The 20,988-nt window shown below is 48.2% G+C and overlaps 1 protein-coding gene across 1 annotated transcript; it reads right to left on the bottom strand.

Annotated features, from left to right (window-relative positions):
* Positions 1 to 222: 222 nt before the first annotated feature.
* On the bottom strand, positions 223 to 20,557 carry LOC143997910 (fucolectin-like). The gene is made up of 3 exons (XM_077493731.1): positions 20,443 to 20,557; positions 19,815 to 20,100; positions 223 to 540 (listed from the first exon to the last, which is right to left on the bottom strand). Exons 1-3 carry the CDS (start codon positions 20,549 to 20,551, stop codon positions 378 to 380), a joined length of 558 nt encoding a protein of 185 aa, XP_077349857.1. The 5' UTR covers positions 20,552 to 20,557; the 3' UTR covers positions 223 to 377.
* Positions 20,558 to 20,988: the final 431 nt, after the last annotated feature.

Raw genomic sequence — 20,988 nt, 5'->3', positions numbered from 1 at the left:
AAATGATGTCATACATCCCAGGAGTCTTCAGGGGTGGAGGATGGGCTTTTTCAGCTAAGAACGCCTTCCTGCCTGCGTGCCTAAACTAACGGCTGATGGATTCCAGGAAGTAAATGCTACATGAATCATCTGCCCTTACTCAAGATGGCCAAGGCCAGAAAAACTAGGGAGGTGTTTTTCAAACTGATTTCTCAACAAAATAAAGCAAAGGAGACATGGATGTATGGGGGTAGTTTGCTTTGAATATTAAAAATGAATTAAATCGTGTTTTTGGTTGAGCAGTGAAGTTCTTTAGCTTTAAGGACATGTTATTTCCTGGATATTAAATTTGATGATCAACTTCAGTATTCCTTCTGTCATGTTCCTCTGAGGTTTACCTAAAATGCGCAGCACTCGGTCATGGGGTGGCCATAGACCTCCACCTCGCACAGGTGCAGGAATTCACTGCGCCCCGGGATCACCACACTGACGTATTGACCCTCCATCTCATCACAGGAGAAAGTCGTCGTAGGATCAGTAATTTGGGTGACCTTACCGCACCTGTGGAAGACAAACAAGGACCAACACAATGATACAGAAAATAGCACTTATTCACCTTTGAGAGATTTACAAAATGTGTTCATAGTATACATACAGGCACATCAATTGTTAAGAACTTCTTCAAAGAACCATAAATTTGGCCAGAAATACATCTTTTTAGCCACAAGGCAGAGAATTGCTAAATCCTGGGGGCAAGCTCTATCTTTTGGGTTTGCATTACATGCTCTACGATCAATGAGAAGCTTAGGGCTATTTTTAAAGATATTCATAATTCAGTGCCCCCCCCCCCTCCAAAGCTAGTGATCAAAAAAACAAAAAGTTCCTTTAAGTCTGTGCGGGGGCGCCAGACACACAGGTGTCTATAGGAAGCATGATGTTTCTGCAATCATGTGATTGCAGCTGGGAAGCTTGATTGGCTCCCTTTAGAGTTTCCCTGGGGCGCAGAGCCATTCCCCCGAACACTCCCACTGTACAATTATTCTTTGTGTGGTGGTTTATGATTTGCGAAGCCATGGAGGATGTAGGGCGGTGCTTTTAGTGAAACTGCTTCACTTCCGGTTTAGCTGGTGAACTTGTCCCCGGTCCCATGGTGGTGGAACACAAAGATTGAGCCTCTCTTAGTCAGCCAGCCATCAGACACTCCTGTACACCTCCCAGCCTGCTGCTGATACTGAGCCCAGAGAACACACAGATTGGACAGTGGAGTGCCCAGGGATGATCGCTACCTGGCCTGCATACAGGTAGGTGGCCATCCATCCACTGCTCTATCCTGATAAGAGGCGACCCCTGGGCTGGGGGAGAGGGGGTGGCTCAGTTCATCCAGAGGGTCGGGGAGACTGTAGCTAGAGGAACTATTTTTCCTATTTCGGCTCATATGCAGATTTACCCTGGCTGCATTTGCCAATAGTGAGATTAAAGTCCCAGCTCTCTCAGTCCCTGTGCTGCTGGAGGAGCAGTGACTCAGCTCACACACTGCCTGCCTCCTTCAGCAAGTACAGTGGTGTGAAAAAGTGTTTGCCCCCTTCCTCATTTCCTGGTCCTTTGCATGTTTGTCACACTTAAGTGTTTCGGAACATCAAACCAATTTAAACAATAGTCAAGGACAACACAAGTAAACACAAAATGCAATTTGTAAATGAAGGTGTTTATTATTAAAGGTGAAAAAAAATCCAAACCATCATGGCCCTGTGTGAAAAAGTGATTGCCCACTAAACCTAATAAGTGGTTGGGCCACCCTTAGCAGCAACAACTGCAACCAAGCGTTTGCGATAACGTGCAATGAGGCTTTTACAGCGTCCTGGAGGAATTTTGGCCCACTCATCTTTGCAGAATTGTCCTAATTCAGTTACATTAGAGGGTTTTCGAGCATGAACGGCCTTTTTAAGGTCATACCACAACATCTCAATAGGATTCAGGTCAGGACTTTGGCTAGGCCACTCCAAAGTCTTCATTTTGTTTTTCTTCAGCCATTCGGTGGTGGACTTGCTGGTGTGTTTAGGATCATTGTCCTGCTGCAGAACCCAAGTTCGTTTCAGCTTGAGTACACAAACAGATGGTCGGACATTCTCCTTCAGGATCTCTTGGTAGACAGCAGAATTCATAGTTCCTTTTATCACGGCAAGTCTTCCAGGTCCTGAAGCAGCAAAACAGGCCCAGACCATCACACTACCACCACCATATTTTACTGTTGGTATAATGTTCTTTTTATGAAATGCAGTGTTCCTTCTACGCCAGATATACTTGGACACACACCTTCCAAAGAGTTCCACTTTTGTCTCATCGGTCCACAGAATGTTGTCCCAAAAGTCTTGGGGATCATCAAGATGTGTTGTGGAGAAATTGAGACGAGCTTTGATGTTCTTTTTGCTCAGCAGTGGTTTTCTCCTTGGAACTCTGCCATGCAGGCCATTTTTGCCCAGTCTTTTCCTGATGGTGGAGGCATGAACGCTGACCTTAACTGAGGCAAGTGAGGCCTGCAGTTCCTTGGACGTTGTTGTGGGGTCTTTTGTGACCTCTTGGATGAGTCGTCGCTGCGCTCTTGGGGTAATTTTGGGCGGCCGGCCACTCCTGGGAAGGTTCACCACTGTTCCATGTCTTTGCCATTTGTGGATAATGGCTCTCACTGTGGTTCGCTGGATTCCCAAAGCTTTGGAAATGGATTTATAACCCTTTCCAGACTGATAGATCTCAATTACTTTCTTTCTCAATTGTTCCTGAATTTCTTTGGGTCTCGGCATGATGTGTAGCTTTTAAGGATCTTCTGGTGGACCTTACTGTGTCAAGCAGCTCCTATTTAAGTGATGCCTTGATTGTGAACAGGTGTGACAATAATCAGGCCTGGGTGTGGCTAGAGAAATTGAACTCAGGTGTGGACAACCACAGTTATAGTATGTTTTAACAAGGGGGGCAATCACTTTTTTACACAGGGCCATGATGGTTTGGATTTTTTTTCACCTTTAATAATAAACACCTTCATTTACAAATTGCATTTTGTGTTTACTTGTGTTGTCCTTGACTATTGTTTAAATTGGTTTGATGTTCCGAAACACTTAAGTGTGACAAACATGCAAAGGAACAGGAAATGAGGAAGGGGGCAAACACTTTTTCACACCACTGTAAGTGCTGAGGGAATCAGCGGCAGAAGTAAGGTTGCAGGCTCAGGGCAATTACAGGGAGCGATACTGTAGGTCTGTGCAGCGGGCAGCAGTCCATGTCCTCCATCCATCTCCCTGTGACCAGCAGTGCACACAGAGGGATCGCTGTGAACACACAGAGAAGTCATGGTACAGTAACTCAATGGTGTGTGCAGCCTATTGCATTATGGTGTGCACCCCTAAGTTAAAACACATGCGCGTGGTATATATATATATACATATACAGTGCCTTGAAAAAGTATTCATACCCCTTGAAATTTTCCACATTTTGTCATGTTACAAAAGGTAAATGTATTTTATTGGGATTCTATGCGATAGAACACAAAGTGGCACATAATTGTGAAGTGGAAGAAAAATGATAAATGGTTTTCAAATTTTTTTACAGACAAATATGTTAAAAGTGTGGGGGGTACATTTGTATGGCGCCCCCCGGAGTCAATACTTTGTAGAACCTCCTTTCTCTGCAATTACAGCTGCAAGTCTTTTTGGGATGTCTCTACCAGCTTTGCACATCTAGAGAGGGACATTTTTGCCCATTCTTCTTTTGTAGAATAGCTCAAGTTCTGTCAGATTGGATGGAGAGCGTCTGTGAACAGCAATTTTCAAGTCTTGCCACAGATTCTCAATGTGATTTAGGTCTGGACTGTGACTGGGCCATTCTAACACCTGAATATGCTTTGATGTAAACCATTCCATTGTAGCTCTGGCTGGATGTTTTGGGTCGTTGTCCTGCTGGAAGATGAACCTCCATCCCAGTCTCAAGTCTTCTGCAGAATCTATTGCCATGTACACACGACCGGTTTTCCCATCAGAATAAACTCTGAAGGTTTTTCCAGCGGAGTTCCGACGGAGTTCCACTGAAACTGTGTTGCGTACACATGATCACACCAAAGTCCAACCTTCTACAAGTATGACGGGACTAGAAAAAGGAAGTTCAATAGCCAGTAGCCAATAGCTTCCGTCTCGCACTTGCTTCAGAGCATGCGTAATTTTTGGTCCGTCAGAACAGCATACAGACAAGCGGTTTTCTTGATAGGAATTGATTCCATCGGAAAGATTTAAAACTTGTTCTGTTTCTAGTTCTGTCAGAAGTTTAAAAAAAAAAAGTCAGATGAGGCTCGCACATGATCGGAATATCCGATGAAAAGATTCAGTTGTACTTTTTCTGCCGGAAAGTCTGACCCTGTGTATGCGGCATAATGGGTTTTCTTCTAAGATTGTCCTGTATTTGGCTCCATACATCTTCTCATCAACTCTGACCAGCTTCCCTGTCCCTGCTGGAGAAAAGCATCCCCATATTATGATGCTGCCACCACCATGTTTCACGGTGGGGATGGTGTGTTCAGGGTGATGTGCAGTTTTCCGCCACACATAGTGTTTTGCTTTTAGGCCAGAAAGTAACATTTTGGTTTCATCTGATCAGATCACCTTCTTTCACATGTTTGCTGTGTCCTCCACATGGCTTCTCACAAACTGCAAACAGGACTTCTTATGACTTTCTTTCACCAAAGTCTTTCTTCTTGTCACTCTTCCATAAAGTTCAGATTTGTGGAGAGACGACTAATAGTTGTCCTGTGGACAGATTCCAGAGTTACCATGGACCTCTTGGCTCTTCTCTGATGAATGCTCTCCTTGCCCGGCCCGGTCAGTTTAGGTGGACAGCCATGTCTTGGTGGGTTTGCAGTTGCGCCATACTCTTTCCATTTTCGGATGATGGATTGAACAGAGCCCCGTGAGATGTTCAAAGCTTGGGATATTTTTTTTATAACCTAACCCTGCTTTATACTTCTCCACAACTTTATCCCTGACTTGTCTGGTGTGTTCCTTGGCCTTCATGATGCTGTTCGTTCACTAAAGTTCTCTAACAAACCCCTGAGGGCTTCACAGAACAGTTGTATTTATACTGAAATTAAATGACACACAGGTGGACTCTATTTACTAATTAGGTGACTTCTGAAGGCAATTGGTGCCACTAGATTTTAGTTAGGGGTATCAGAGTAAAGGGGGCTGAATACAAATGCCCTCCGCACTTTTCACATATTTATTTGTAAAAAAAATTGAAAGCCATTTATCATTTTCCTTCCACTTCATAATTATGAGCCACTTTGTGTTGGTCTATCACATAAAACCCCAATAAAATACATTTACCTTTTTGGTTATAACATGACAAAACGTGGAACATTTAAAGGGGTATAAATACCTTTTCAAGGCCCTGTGTGTATATGTGGGGTGAAGAAGAGCATGGGGGGGCATAAAGAACAGGAATGGAGAGCACGGGGGGGTAAATAGAGCAGGGGGAAGTGGAGAGCAATGGGGGGAGCGGGAGAGCACCAGTGGGGGCCAGAAAGAACAGGGGTGGAAAGCACGGGGGACTGGAGAGCACTTTAGGGGGCGGAGAGCACTGGTAGGGTTGGAGAGCACATGGGTGTGGGCAAAATGAAGGGAGGAGTGGAGAGTATAGGGCTGAGGAGTTGAGAGTGCTGGGGGGAGCCACAAATAACAGGGGTGGAGAGCACAGGGGCGGAGAGCCCTGGGGGGGCTTGAAAGTGATGGGTGGAGCTTGAGAGCACTGGAGGGCCAGAAAGAACAGGGGTGGGGAGCACTGTGCGGGGCGGATAGCACTGGGGTGGGGGCTGGAGAGGGATGGGGTGAGCTGAAGAGCACTGGGGGTGGGGGAAAGAACAGGGGTGGAGAGCACTGGGGTGGAGTGGAGAGAACTGGGATGGTGGCTAGAGAAGGAGGGGGAGAGCTGGAGAGCAGAAAAAACTGTGAGGAGGCTGGAGAGTGTGGGGGGGGAGGAGAGCACTGGGGGGGGCGAGGGAGCACAAGGAGAACTGGGAGGGGCCAGTAAAAGAAGGTGGATAGGAGGATCGTGGGGGGGGGTGCACAGAGAGGAAATTCGTTTTCTATATTCCTCCATGCAGCCGCTGAATGCTCGATTCTCCTCCTCTCCATCCTCCAAGCATTCAGCGGCTGCATGGATGAATATAGAAAAGCGGAACACTGATTCTATCTACTATCACACAAGCCGGTCCAAGGGGACTGGGACCGCGTTAAAGCGCCACCGCCGAACACAGACCCAGCCAGCTCCGTGATCCACAGGAGAGAGGGGAGCACTGCAGCCGCAACTCAAAGTGGCCCCAGGGCAAGCGGTCTACCGGAAAATCTCACGGTATCCTGGTAGGCCACACCGGCCCTGATTGTAAGTCATAGTGGGTGCAAAGTAGTTAAAGTCATTGGGCGCCAGACACTTCTTGAATGGCAGGCTCCGAGATTTCAATAGGTAGACAGCCCTGCAGGGAAAGGCATTTAGCAAGATGTCACATCTGCATGTGTAGGAATGCTGTCTCCTATGACAACAGTCTTTAACAGTTCCTAACACAAAGTGTAACAGTTCCTTCACTTCTACTACAGTCACTTCTTGTAGTTTTTCTGCCCACTGAGCTCCCAGTCTCTCACTAGACTAGATGGTTCTCTGCCACTGAATCCCTTGAGCTCCTCCAATCTTCACTGTAGTATCTTCCTCAAGCGTCACCCCCGCTTCTCTGCTGGGACCCTAGCTTGGCACTCAAAATACCTCTCAAGCTTCACCCCACTGGCGTGCTCAGTCCCTGGCTTGAGACAAGGCTGCTCTGCAAGCGTCACCTCCGCTGGCTGGGTCCCTGGCTAAATACCCACTGAAGTTTCCCGATTCTTCACCGTCCACCATTGATGAGAATACTTGCTTCAGTTACTCACTGTGGTCCCTGGTAATAAGGTGGACGGCTCCTTAGTGGCGAACTCCGATCACGACAGGTTTTCTTGATGGCAGAACCGTCATCTCTGGTTGGACTGCAAGCCGCAATCCCAACCCTACACTGATCTCTTGGTTCTGGACAGAGAGCCTAGCATCCAGATGTGCCCAGGATAGGCCCAAATTCCAGCCTAGCAGCCCGGGCAATACAACATACGTCCACCCAGACAGCTATCCAGGTGGCACAGAACACCAATCACCTCACTCCATCCAAATATATAGGCTCACCCAGTAGGCCAAGGGATCCAAGAAAACCCCTGCCCATTGTCTGAGATACCCCATACATCCATAATCTGACCTTGCATTGCCCTTCTCTTATCTAATGCCACCAGGTACCTGACCACCCAGTGGCAGAAGAGAAAAGTGCCACAGTGCCAGACATGGGAAGAAGTCAGATGATCCCTAACAATTAGTCTAGGTAGCTACTCCTGGCAGGTAAATTTAGGAGTAACCCTGCCGAAACTCCAGGGTGCTACAGAAAGGGTGTCAGGCAGTCAGTGTGTGGACCCCTAGAGAGGAATGTCCAGATCTGAGACTACACTTGTAAAGAAGACCTTAGGGGCTCATTCACACAGCTGGGTGGGGCAGTACAAGCAGGCAGTTTAGCTGAAGTTTTACCAACCACCCGACCACCCCACCTGAAAAAGGAGATGCAGTCACTCAGTGCTGTTCAATGGCAAAAATGAAATGGCATGTCATCTTGATTAGGGTGCACCACAACTACCCTGCAAGTGTGTGCAATGAACATAGCTGGGGCATTGTGGGTCTGCATTTTCAGAGTTAAAATAGGCAGTGAGTAAATGAAATATTGCCCCCTCATTGCTTGACAAACACCACAATAGCCACCCATCCAAATCATCCCTTAAAGTCCTTTTAGCCCTCCTTTCTCCCTTCGAGTTCCCCCTAGAACCATTCAGTTTTATGCATTTCTACAGAGCCAAGTTCCCCTCCTTCATCTCACTGACATACAGTAGATGCCAAATTAGTTCTCGGCTTGGATTGACACAAGTGACGCAGTATGATTATTACAATGATATGATGATGATCATTGATAGTGATGGCCGAACTTCCGACGGGACGTTTCGCGAACGCAAACCACGGACGTGGACAAAAGTTTGCGAACCTTAAAAACCTCCAGGTCATATTTTCAGCCACAAAATACTTACTAGCTGTGCACACATAGTTCCACAACATGGACACTGACATAACAAAAGTATTAAGTGAATCTGGGATCGACAACGACAAGCATTCTTTTATTATCTGTGAAATTTTGACAATTCAGGAGCCCATGAGGGCCATGGAGGAGAGGCAAGGTCAGGGCAGGCTATGAAGGGGGTGCAGGAGATGATCAGTGCCACAGTCAGGGCAGCGCAGTCCTGTGCCAGTGTCCCAGTGTGCCAACCTGTGCTTGAGCCCCTGACCCCTCCCTCTGCCTGGCCCTTACCCCCACCTATGCAGGGCTCCACTGCGGTGGTCCGGAGGTGCCAGTCCAGTGCTGATCCTCAGCCGTGGTGCTGGCACTGCCTGCTGATTGGCTTCTCCGGTGCTATCTTCCTCACTATCTGAAACCAGCACAGCGATAGAGACTGAGCACTGACACTAGCACCGAGATAGAGAGCACTGACACTAGCACCGAGATAGAGAGCACTGGCACCAGCACCGAAATAGAGAGCACTGACACCAGCACCGAGATAGAGAGCACTGGCACCAGCACCGAGATAGAGAGCACTGGCACCAGCACCGAGATAGAGAGCACTGACACCAGCATCATGATAGAGAGGACTGACACCAGCATCATGATAGAGAGCACTGAGACCAGCACCGAGATAGAGAGCACTGACACCAGCACCGTGAGAGCACTGACACCAGCACCGTGATAGAGAGCACTGACACTAGCACTGTGATAGAGAGCACTGACACTAGCACCGTGACCCTATGTACTGTACACCTATACCAGTCCTTAAAAGGACATTTGTGGACCTAGTAGCTAGTGATTTGAATCGCGAACGAACAAAGTTCACTGCAAACCGACCGCTAGGCACACCGCAAGGCCATCCCTAATCATTGAAGGACAGTAAAATGCATCCTTAGGCCCCTATCACACAAGGGGGGCACCACTTTGCTCAGCGGGGCATCTGTCCACTGATTCCCCACTGATCAGAGCAGAGCCGACAGATGACAGGTCCATGTCCACTCAGTTTATGCGGAGCGGCCACGGATCGAGCCAACTCTGCTCTATGGGCAGTCGGGTGTAAATAGACTCTGCTGTCTGTTTAAATCCAACTACCCTCCGATCCGCCAAGACATAGGAAGAAATATCTCCTTCCATTTTGTTTTGCGGATTGCATTTTAGGTAGCAGGATCGGGGGTGGGGTTTGGGGTTCCCATGAGGTAGGCTATACGGGGGCCCCATGATTTATGACAGCAGCCCTGAGGCCAGGGCATATTCCCGCTTCTAGGGAAGAGTGGATGGGCTTAGTTAGTTCTGATGTGTTTAGCTGGTGCTGGACTTCAAACCTTCCAAAGGTGTTATCCTGGGACTCGGAAGCAGTGGCGTCACTAGGGTTGGTGTCACCTAGTGCTGTAAAACATAGTGTCACCCCCCCCCCCCCCATCTAGGCTGCCCAGCACCATGCAGGTCACGGGGCACACCCCAAACCAGCCCCTGTAAATGATAATATAGGGTGGTATAGTGGCAGGTTAGGATTGTATAGTGTGGTATAGTGGCAGGTTGGGGTGGTATGTGGCAGGTTGAGGTGGTACAGGGCAAGTTAGGGTGGCATAGGGCATCATGGCCTCCTTAATAATGTCCTTTTGCATTACAGAAAGAGGATATATTACAGGATATATTACAGGAAGAGGATATCTTCCTAAATGCTTTCATCTGAGGATACTGGAAAAAAAATGGGATTTTTATATACAGCTTACCTGTAAAATCCTTTTCTTGAGAGTACATCACGGGACACAGGAGCTTCATTACATAGTGGGTTATATAGGCACCTCTGGTGATTGGACACTGGTTGACCCTAATTAAAGAGAATTCCTCCCCTATATAACCCCTCCCATTTGGGAGGCACCTCAGTTTTGTAGCAAAGCAATAAGAAACCACGTAAAACCCAAGAGGGGCGGGAGCCCTGTGTCCCGTGATGTACTCTCAAGAAAAGGATTTTACAGGTAAGCTGTATATAAAAATCCCATTTTCTTGATCATACATCACGGGACACAGGAGCTTCATTACATAGTGGGATGTCCCATAGCAATGCTCAGGTTGAGGGGAGGGAGACACAGATCATAAATATAGACCGCCAGGGACCTGAGGACCTAAACTGCAGCCTGCAGTACACTGCGCCCGAAGGCGATATCCTCTTGCCCTCTGACATCCACCTGATAGAATCTGGTGAATGTGTGGACTGATGACCAAGTCGCAGCCTTACAGATCTGAGCCAGGGAGGCCTGGTGATGCACTGCCCAAGAAGCACTGACAGCCCTAGTAGAGTGCGCTTTCACCTGAAAAGGAGGAATCTTCCCCTTTAAGCTATAGGCCTGAGAAATAACCTGTCTGATCCACCTTGAGAGAGTGGACTTTGACGCTGCCTGACCCCTTCTAGGGCCTTCTGGCAGAATAAATAAACAGTCAGTTTTTCTTATCTGAGCAGTTGCTTGAAGATAAAGACTGATTGCTCTAACCACATCTAAAGTGTGTAAGGACTCTTCCTCTATGAACTGAGGATTTGGAAAAAAGGATGGTAGGATTATATCCTGATTCAGATGGAAACCTAAAACCACCTTAGGTAGAAAGGACCCGTTGGGACGCATAACCACCCGGTCCTTATGGATAATTAAATAGGGCTCTTTACAGGAAAGAGCTGCCAATTCTGATACCCTTCTAGCCGTGGATATGGCTACTAGGAAGACCAGCTTTTTAGTCAAGAGAGCTAAAGAAGCCAGATGTAGAGGTTCAAATGGTTGGGCCTCTAAGGCCGAGAGAACCAAATTCAGATCCCATGGGCATACCGGAGGTTTGACTGGCGGTTTTATCCGCATAGCCCCCTGGATAAAAGCCCGTACTAGGGAGTGTGATGCAAGAGGTCTTTGAAAAAAGACCGATAGGGCCGAAATCTGCACCTTGATGGTGCTTATGGCCAAATTCATTTCTAGGCCTGATTGGAGAAAGGCCAAGATTCTGCTAATGACATACCTTCTAGGATGCCATCTCCTGGGTTCACACCAGGAAACATATGTCCTCCAGATCTTGTAATAGATACGCCTGGAGGCCGGCTTTCTGGCATTGACCAGAGTGGAAAGGACTGGCCCCGAAAGGCCACGGTCTCTCAGAATGTGGGTCTCAGCAGCCAGACCGTCAAATTCAGACTGCGTAAAGCAGGATGGTAGATTGGACCCTGCGAGAGCAGATCTGGCCGGAGAGGGAGGGTCCATGGCCTGCCCACTGCCAACTTCATGATTTCTGCAAACCATGGTCGCCTGGGCCAAGCTGAGGCCACTAAAAGGACCGACTTCGACTCCCTCTTGACCCTTCCCAGGAACCGCGATAGCAGCGGGCTCGGGGGGAAGGCATAGATCAGATTGTACTGATCCCAGGGAACCGTCAGAGCATCTGACCCCTGAGCAAGTGCATCTCTTGTCCTTGACACAAAGTTGTCCAGTTTCCTGTTGAATCTGGACGCAAACAGATCCACGTCTGGAGTGCCCCACTTGTAACATATGTTCCGAAACACATCGGGGTGCAGAGCCCATTCTCCTGGGCACAACTGCTGGCGGCTGAGAAAATCCGCTGCCAATTCTCCACTCCTGGGATGAAGACTGCAGAGAGGCACGGAACATGCTCCTCTGCCCAGACAAGTATGCGATTCACCTCCTTTTGGGCCACCAGACTTCTGGTACCGCCCTGGTGATTGATATAAGCCACTGCGGTGGCATTGTCGGACTGAATCCGAACTGGGAAACCTCGCAGTCTGTAAGACCACTCTATGAGTGCCATGTAAACTGCCCGAATCTCCAAGATATTTATGGGCAGCAGACTTTCGGTCGCAGACCATTTTCCCTGTGAGCATGTTCCCTCCAATACGGCTCCCCAGCCTGTCAGGCTGGCATCCGTTGTGACAATCTTCCATGAGAGGGGAAGAAAAGTTTTGCCTTTCAGCAAATTCCTGGTTTGTAACCACCAGACAAGACTTTTGCGTGCCCGGGGGGATAAACGCATAGGAAGATCCAGGGATTGGGGCTTCCTGTTCCAAATCGCAAGGATGCATCTTTGTAGAGGCCTTGAGTGGAACTGGGCGAATGGGACGGCCTCGAATGAGGCGACCATTTTTCCCAATAGTCTCATACATAAGCGAATGGAGGAAGATCTTCTGCCCAGAATCAGGCGCACCAGATCTCCAATGGCCAAGGCCTTTGGCCCTGGAAGGAACACCCTGCCCTGAGCGGTGTCGATAATCAGACCCAGGTAATCCAACCTGGTGGTCGGTTGCAGGGACGACTTTTCTAGGTTTATAATCCAACCTAGGCGCTCTAGATGTTCTAGCGTTCTGGTGACGCTGCGACTTAGGCACGTTGCAGTTCTCTCTACGAGAAGCAAGTCGTCTAGGTAAGCCATGGCGGCTATGCCCTGAACTCTTAAGATTGCTAAGAGAGGGTCCAGAATGTTCGTGAAGACTCGGGGGGCCGTAGCTAGGCCGAACGGCAGGGCCACAAATTGAAAATGGCGCTGCTCTACCGCGAACCTTAGAAACTTCTGGTGTGCGGGAAATATTGGCACATGGAGATATGCATCTTTGATATCTATTGATGCCATGAATTCTCCTCCTTGCAGGGAGGAGACCACAGTGCGTATTGACTGCACCCGGAAGGTCTGGATGTGTAAAAACCGGTTTAAGTCTCTCAGATCCAAGATAGGTCTGACACTTCCGTTTGGTTTCGGAACGGTGAAGAGATTCGAATAAAAACCTGAACCCTGATCTTTCGGGCTCACTTCTACTATCACACCCTGGGATAGTAACTGATCTAAGGCCAGGAATAGCGGTTTCTGCTTTATCGGATCCTTGGGGATCCTTGACCTCAGAAAACGAGAAGGTGGAATCTTCTGAAACTCTAGCCTGTAGCCCAGAGATACTGAAGAGATCACCCATTTGTCCTGAATCTCCTCCCGCCAGGCGCCTGCAAACTGCAGGAGCCTTCCCCCCACTCGGCCGAGTGGGGGCGCCCCTTCACAAGGAGGTCTTGGGGGTCTGCTTGGCAGGCTTTCGCCCCCAAGTCTTTTTCTGTCCCTGGGCTCGGCCCTGAGGCTTTCTAGCAGTGGAGGGCTGGGAAGGCCGTCGCCACTGTTTAGAGCTTGATGCTTCGGGAGAAAGAGTACGCCTGAATGAAGGACGTTTACTCTTTTTGACTGGAAGGAGTGTAGACTTACCTCCCGAAATATTTTGGACGAATTTATCTAATTCTTCCCCAAACAAACGCTACCCTTTAAACGGGAACCCAGTCAAATGCTTTTTGCATGACATCTCAGCAGCCCAATTCTTTAGCCATAGAGCCCTACGCATGTGTACCAACATGAGGGATAAACGTGATGCTTGTTGGACAGAATCCAAAATCGCATCAATTATGAAACACAAGATGTGAGGCATCTCTGCATATTTCTTTACTTCCTCACTGGGGAGGAGTCCAAACATTTGTTTAACCTGTTCCTTAAGGAACTGACACAACCCCACGGCTGCGACTGTAGGCTGCACCACAGCGCCAGCCATGGAAAAGGAGGCTTTTAACAAGGTTTCCAGCCTTTTGTCAACTGGATCCTTAAATACCTGCGCATTATCCAAAGGACAAGTTAGGTTTTTATTCACACAAGAAACAGCCGCATCGACAGATGGGACCCCCCATTTCTTGGTGAAACTTTCCTCCATAGGATAATGCATAGAAAACCTCTTGGGAGGAGTAAACAGTTTATCGGGATGTCCCCAGTCCTCATACATCAACTCGCCCATTAAAGGATGAATTGGAAAGGAACAAGCAGTCTGTGGGGCTTTCCTGACTCCCAGGGAAGAGACAGAGGATGTAGCGACTTCAGCAGCCGGCATTCTGAACGTGGTACGCACCAATTCAGTATAATACTGCACCTGCTTTCTGAGTGCCTGGGAGGAGGGGACTAACTCCTCTTCCTCTGACTCATCCGACTGCTCATGATCCCTATCCAAAGATAGGGATCCCTCCTCATTTTCAGAACAACTGTCTGAGAGAGGGATTTCAGCAGAGGGAGGGGATCTACCCCTTTTCCTGCTATCTTTTAGGGAAGCAGAAATAAAATTCATGATCCTCCCTTCAAAACCCTCCAATGTAGCCCTAAGGGAGTCCTCAGTGACATAGACCGGGGCTGCGACATTAGGAGAGGCTGCAAAGCCTGAAAGGGGCACTGACTCGTCTTGAGAGGCAGCCTCCAGTCTTGCAGAGGGGGATGGTCATTTTCATGCACTTTTGGAACCCCTGGACCTAGGCGGTGACTTGCCAGTGCTTTTATTACCTGCCCCTGAAACCCTCTTACGAGGAGACATAGTACTAAGCTACAAAGCAGAGGTACTAGTACAAATGCAATCACTGTTGCGCTTAAAGTCTCACAATAAATCAATATATGCTTAAACTGCACAACCTGATGCTGAGTAGGTGTCTTAAGGTTTGCCTGGATCCAATCCCCACGGATGCTTACAGCCCACAGCTCCTGTGTCTCCAGTTACAGTCCCCTGACGCTCTGGGCTTTTTAAAACTGCCGCTTGGCGCCTGCACTACAGCGTTGTGCACACTAACGTGCACGGCTCGCAACCACACCCCCCCCTCCTCCATTAGGCCGGGAGCGCGCCCGGCACGCGTGCACGCGCCCGGCACGCGTGCACACGCCCGCGTGCGTGCATGAGGACCGCGGGATCCGGGGGGGGGGGGGAGAACCCAAAGGGAGCAACGTGGGACCCCTGGACCTGCATGGGACCCCTTTTTACCTTAACTGTGGCAGGAACTGTAAGGGAGACGTGAGTAGCTGGAGAACCAGGCTTTCACTGAGCGTGTTGTATTGAAAGGCATGTAAGTATGCATCAGGCTGCTCTTACTCCCTCTAGTGGTGGAAACCAGGTAAGACATACAACTACTCACAATGAAGAAATCCATTCATATATTTAAAATATATAGGATGACTTCCCTTACCTGTTCCCCGCCGCAGGAATTGCTGATCTCAGACCAATTCCAGCCTTCACCCATCACGGCGGGTATTGTTAGCCAACCTTCAGGCGTATCTAGGGTTCTTACGAAAAGATCCTCCTACCTGGGCCATGTAAAAAGCTCTGCCAGAAACTTACGGGCGCCCTGAGTCAACAGTACCCCAAGTCTGGTTGTCCCAGAGCTCAGTCTTCCAATGGAGAGGACTTACAGGCAAAACCTCGTTTCTTCGGCAGACGAGGCCCGGGTACCATACCATCATGGGAGTCAAATATCGGCCCGAGGTATGGATCCGGTTTGTTGTAGCCCTTCGGCCCTCACCGGGACCCGCATAGAGCTAAGTTTTACGTGACCTTCGACCAGACACTGGCGAAAAAACTGAGGTGCCTCCCAAATGGGAGGGGTTATATAGGGGAGGAATTCTCTTTAATTAGGGTCAACCAGTGTCCAATCACCAGAGGTGCCTATATAACCCACTATGTAATGAAGCTCCTGTGTCCCGTGATGTATGATCAAGAAAAGGTAATATATTACAAAGTATAATAGCATACTTTGTAGCAGATTACTACTTTTTGTTGCTCTGATGAAAAAGCTGTTAGTTTCCTCATTTCCTGTGCAGACATATTCTAAATGGAAGGGTCTGGCTAATTTAACCACCCGGTGCACTCTTATGGTGCGTACACACGACCGGACTTTCCGGCAGACTAGGTCCGAAGGGATCAGTCCGTCGGACAATCCAATTGTGTGTGGGCCAATCCGATCATTTTTGGAAAAAAAAAATAAAAATCAGACGGACCTAGAAATAGAACATGTTTCAAATCTATCCAATGGACTCAATTACGACGGACTAAAATCGGGAAAACCGTTTGTCTGTGTGCTGGTCCGATGGACATAATATGACGCAAGGGCAGCTATTGGTTACTGGCTATTGAACTTCCTTGATTAGTCCCGTTTACATCATCACATTCAAAGTGAACGTACTTACTAATGGACTTAGTCCGTTTGTGTGTGGCCAAGTCCTTTCGTTCGGAAAAAAAGTCAGTCAGAACTTCGCCGAAAATCCGTTGGGAAGACCGTCGGACCTAGTCTGCCGGAAAGTCCAGTCGTGTGTATGTGGCATTAGTATTCTAATGAGGAAAGTTGCAGTGTCTGCATCTCTTTAGATGTATTTAATTGTTGGGAAGTAGTGATGGACGAACTTCCGATGGGACATTTCACAAACGCAACCTGCAAACGTGCCCAAAAGTGTGTGAACCGCAAAATACTTATTAGCTGTGCACACATAGTACCACAACATGGACGCTGACATAACAAAAGTATTAAGTGAATCTGGGAACGACAAGCATTCTTTTTTTATCTGTGAAATTTGGACAATTCAGGAGTGCATGAAGGCAATGGAGGAGAGGCAAGGTCAGGGCAGGCTATGAAGGGGGTGCAGGAGGTGATCAGTGCCACAGTCAGGGCAGTGCAGTCCTGCACCAGTGTCCCAGTGTGCCAACTTGTGCTTGAGCCCCTGACCCCTTCCTCTGCCCGGCCCTTACCCCCACCTATGCAGGGCTCCAGTGCAGTGGTCCGGAGGTGCCAGTCCAGTGCTGATCCTCAGCCATAGTGCTGGCACTGCCTGCTGATTGGCTTCTCCACTGTTATCTCCCTCACTGACACCAGCACTGAGATAGAGAGCACTGACACCAGCACTGAGGTAGAGAGCACTGACACCAGCACCATGATAGAGAGCACTGACACCACACCTGCACCATGATAGAGAGCACTGACACCAGAACCGAGATAGAGAGCACTGACACCAGCACCGAGATAGAGAACACTGCCACCAGCACCGAGATAGAGAGCACTGACACCAGCACCGTGATAGAGAGCACTGACACCAGCACCGAGATAGAGAACACTGCTACCAGCACCGAGATAGAGAGCACTGACACCAGTGCACTATAATATGCTTTCTATATTTGAAAGAAAGTATATTATAAGTGTATTACAACCCTATATACTGTACACCTATACCAGTCCTTAAAAGGACCTTTGTGGGCCTAATAGTCGCTAGCTAGTAGCAAGTGAATTGCAGACTGTCCCTGCTCCAAACACCAAACTGTCCCTCCCTACACTGAGAAACGACAGCTGCAGAATCGGTCAGCAGCACTGCTGTGCACTATAATATGCTTTCTATATTTGAAAGAAAGTATATTATAATTGTATTACAACCCTATATACTGTACACCTATACCAGTCCTTAAAAGGACTTTTGTGGACCTAATAATAATAGCTAGTGATTAGACTGACTGTCCCTGCTCCACACAGCGTCCTTTCCCTACATTGACAGAAGACAGAATGTAAAATGCCCACCAGATCAGGTCTATTTAAAAGGTAGGGGGAATGTCCATGTACTGAAATGTCTTAATTTGGCTGTCCTGTACCCCATGATGGATGTGTCATATGTCAAAGTTCTTCACAATGTAAATTAATATGTGCACCACGAACAGCGTCAGAAGTCCACCGGTTTGGCGAATCGCGAACGAGCAAAGTTCGGAGCGAACCGACCGCTGGGCGAACCACAAGGCCATCTCTATTGGGGAGTTTCTCACCAAAATTGAAATTCCCATCACAGGGTTTATCTAAAATTTGACTTGTATCTTTGTATAGACTTCTGGGAAAATTACACAAGCAGGGGGAAACATTTTCCGATGCAGTGGAGCTTTTGCCTGTACTGCAAGGTTTAATTGTTTATTTAGATCTAGGGGACATGCACCCCAGCTTCTTCTCCCCAGCACTGCAGCGTTCTAAGGCCCTGATGTCATCAAATCCTGGCGCCAAGGGACAGTCCACCACCAGAGCGTGGGGAAGCACCATTTGTCAGGACAACAGAGGATCAGGTAAGTTATAGCAGGTCAGATACACCTGTCATTGAATTCTAATGCCCTGTACACACGACCGGATTTTCCAGCAGACTAGTTCCGATGGACTTTCTGAACGAACGGAGTTGCCCACACATGTCCGGTCTGCCGGACTTCCCGACAGAGTTCCGGCAGACTTCCAAATGAACGGAATTGCCCACACACGGACTAAAGTCCACTCATTTTGAACGTGATAAGTTACGATGGGTCTAGTAAAGGAAGTCAATCTTGCCGCTTTTATCGGCAAGATTGACACTTTGCGAGCCGCGTCCCGCCTGGTATGGATTTTAAGGGGAAACCCCTATGCCAAAAAAAAAAAAAACAGTGTGGGGGTCCCCCCAAAATCCATACCAGACCCTTATCCGAGCACACAGCCCGGCCGGTCAGGAAGGGGGATGGAGATGAGCGAGCGCCCCCCCCCCCCCCTGAACTGTTCCAGGCCACATGCCCTCAGCATGGGGGGTGGATGCTTTTAGGAAGGGGGGCGCCCTGCAGCCACCCACCCCAAAGGACCTTGTCCTCATGTTGATGAGTCTTTGGGGGGCATATCGCAATCCGGGAGCCCCCTTTAATAAGGGGGCCCCCAGATCCCTGCCTCCACCCTATGTGAATAAGTATGGGGCATCGTACCCCTACCCATTCACCTTGGGGAATAAGTGTCAAAAAAAAAAAAAAAAAAACACTACACAGGTTTATAAAGTAGTTTATTAGACAGCTCGGGGGGGTCTTCTTCCGACTTTGGGGGTCTCTTCCATCTTCTCCATGCTTTCCGGTTCTTCGCCCGCTCTCTGGCCTCTTCTCCCAGGCTATCTTCTGCTCTTTTTCTGCTCTTTTGCTAGCAGTGGCCCGGCTTTCTCCTTCTTCTGTTCTTCCGATGTTGACATGATGCTCTCTCCCGCTGTAATGCTGTGGACATGGTGCGCAATGACTTATATAGGCATAAGGAGCGGGGTCACCGGGTGACATCACCTGGTGACCCCGCCCCTTATGCCTATATAAGTCATTGCGCACCGTGTCCACAGCATTACAGCGGGAGAGAGCATCATGTCAACATCAGAAGAACAGAAGAAGGAAGAAGAAGGCGACAGCGATGGCGGCGACGAAGGAGAAAACCGGGCCACTCTCAGTAAAAGAGTGGCATAAGATAGCAGAGGAGCCTGGGAGAAGAAGCCAGAGAGCAGGAGAAGAACCGGAAAGCGTGGAGAAGTTGTAACAGACCCCCAAAGTCGGAAGAAGACCACCGGAGCCGTCTAATAAACTACTTTAAAAACCTGTGTAGTGTGTTTTTTTTATTGACACTTTTTCCCTCAGGTGAATGGGTAGGGGTACCCCATACTTATTCACATAGGGTGGGGGGCCAGGATCTGGGGGGCCCCTTACTAAAGATAGGATAGCACGATAGGATCACGCTGGAAACATTCTCGCGGGCAGGTGCTGTACCTGCCCACGCATCGTATTTGGTCCGTCGGACCAGCATACAGACGAATGGGTTTCCCGCTAGGAACTGGGTTTGGCGGAGTTCCGGTGGGAAAATTTTAAACATGTTCTATTTCTAAAATCCGTCGGATTTTTGGCAAGCAAAAGGTCCGATGGAGCCCACACAAGATCGAATTGTCTGACGGATTCGTTCCGTCAGAATTTTGCTATCAAAAATTCCGGTCGTGTGTACACAGCATTACAGTTTGTTGGCCCCGTGGTACTCACACTGGGTTGTTATTGTCCGGAGAATATCCAATGCGGACCTCGGCACCCATCAGCCGTTCCATTGCTCCGTCTGACCGTCCAGTGACTACAACAGTATTTACTTTGTATCTCCGTTTCATGTCTAGCCTCCACCAGGGCGACGGTTCCTTATTTGTGTGGGTACAGAAGCCATTATACCAGTTTGTATCTTTCACACTATCAATGGCCTTGGAAGCGTAACCTACAGGCTTAGCGGTCTGATAATCGGAGCTCTGCGAGGCTTCCCCAGTTCTGGCGATATTAAAGGCTGAAGAGAGAAAAACAGAAGACACTTAATTATACATTTTGGGTTCCCTTGGCTGAATGAATGTGACAAAGTCTGGTAGTACTGATTTAAGGTTAAAGTATATAAGGTAAAACTTTCTTTTTTTTTGTTTTGTCAGGTTGTCTCTGCTATCTGTGTCCCCATTAAGGAGATTCGATCTCCCTTTTTTCCCTGTTTACTGTTATCACCGAGAGTGAAAAAAGATCCCAAATTTTAGTGTTGAGTTATTTTTATTTACTAGCTTCTGCCATGAGAATGTATACAGATCCTCCTCCTCCTCATCTAGTGCACTACAGTTATTATTTATATTTCTATTATTCTTACCTCCAGGTTCAGGATTGCACCAAGCCAGACCCAAAGAGCCCAGGAAAAGAAAAGCCACCAGAGTCTTCATTCTGGAGGAGACATCAGGACACACAGAGTCAGTTATCATTCTAAAACAGTAAAATACAGAAATATATTCGACTGCAATGAATCAATAGCTTAATAGAACGTTCATAATAAAAACAGTCAATAAAAAATAACTCTTAGCCCTTGTACACACGGTCGGACATTTCGACAACCAAATCCGTCGGATTTTGTCCGAAACTGTTGCATACACACGGTCGGACAAAGTTGTCGAAAAATCCGATCTTTCAGAACGTGATGACGTAATTTCGTTACGATGGGACTACGTTCAGGCTAGCAGCCAATAGCTTTGATGTAGGAATTTGATCTGAGCATGCGTGGCACTTTGTCCGATCGAAATTCTCTACACATGATCGGAGTATGTCCTATCGGACCAGTTTGTCGGAAACTATTTCCAGCAAGTTTGAAAATTTGGTCCGATGGATATTCCGACAGAAACAGTCCGATGCATACCACACACAG

Source organism: Lithobates pipiens, unplaced genomic scaffold, assembly GCF_037356315.1.
Source record: "Lithobates pipiens isolate NorthernLeopardFrog02 unplaced genomic scaffold, aLitPip1_a1.2 Scaffold_19, whole genome shotgun sequence".
Lineage (NCBI taxonomy): Eukaryota > Metazoa > Chordata > Amphibia > Anura > Ranidae > Lithobates > Lithobates pipiens.
The sequence above is the reverse complement of the archived record's forward strand: the minus strand, read 5'-3'. Positions and strand labels throughout refer to the sequence as shown.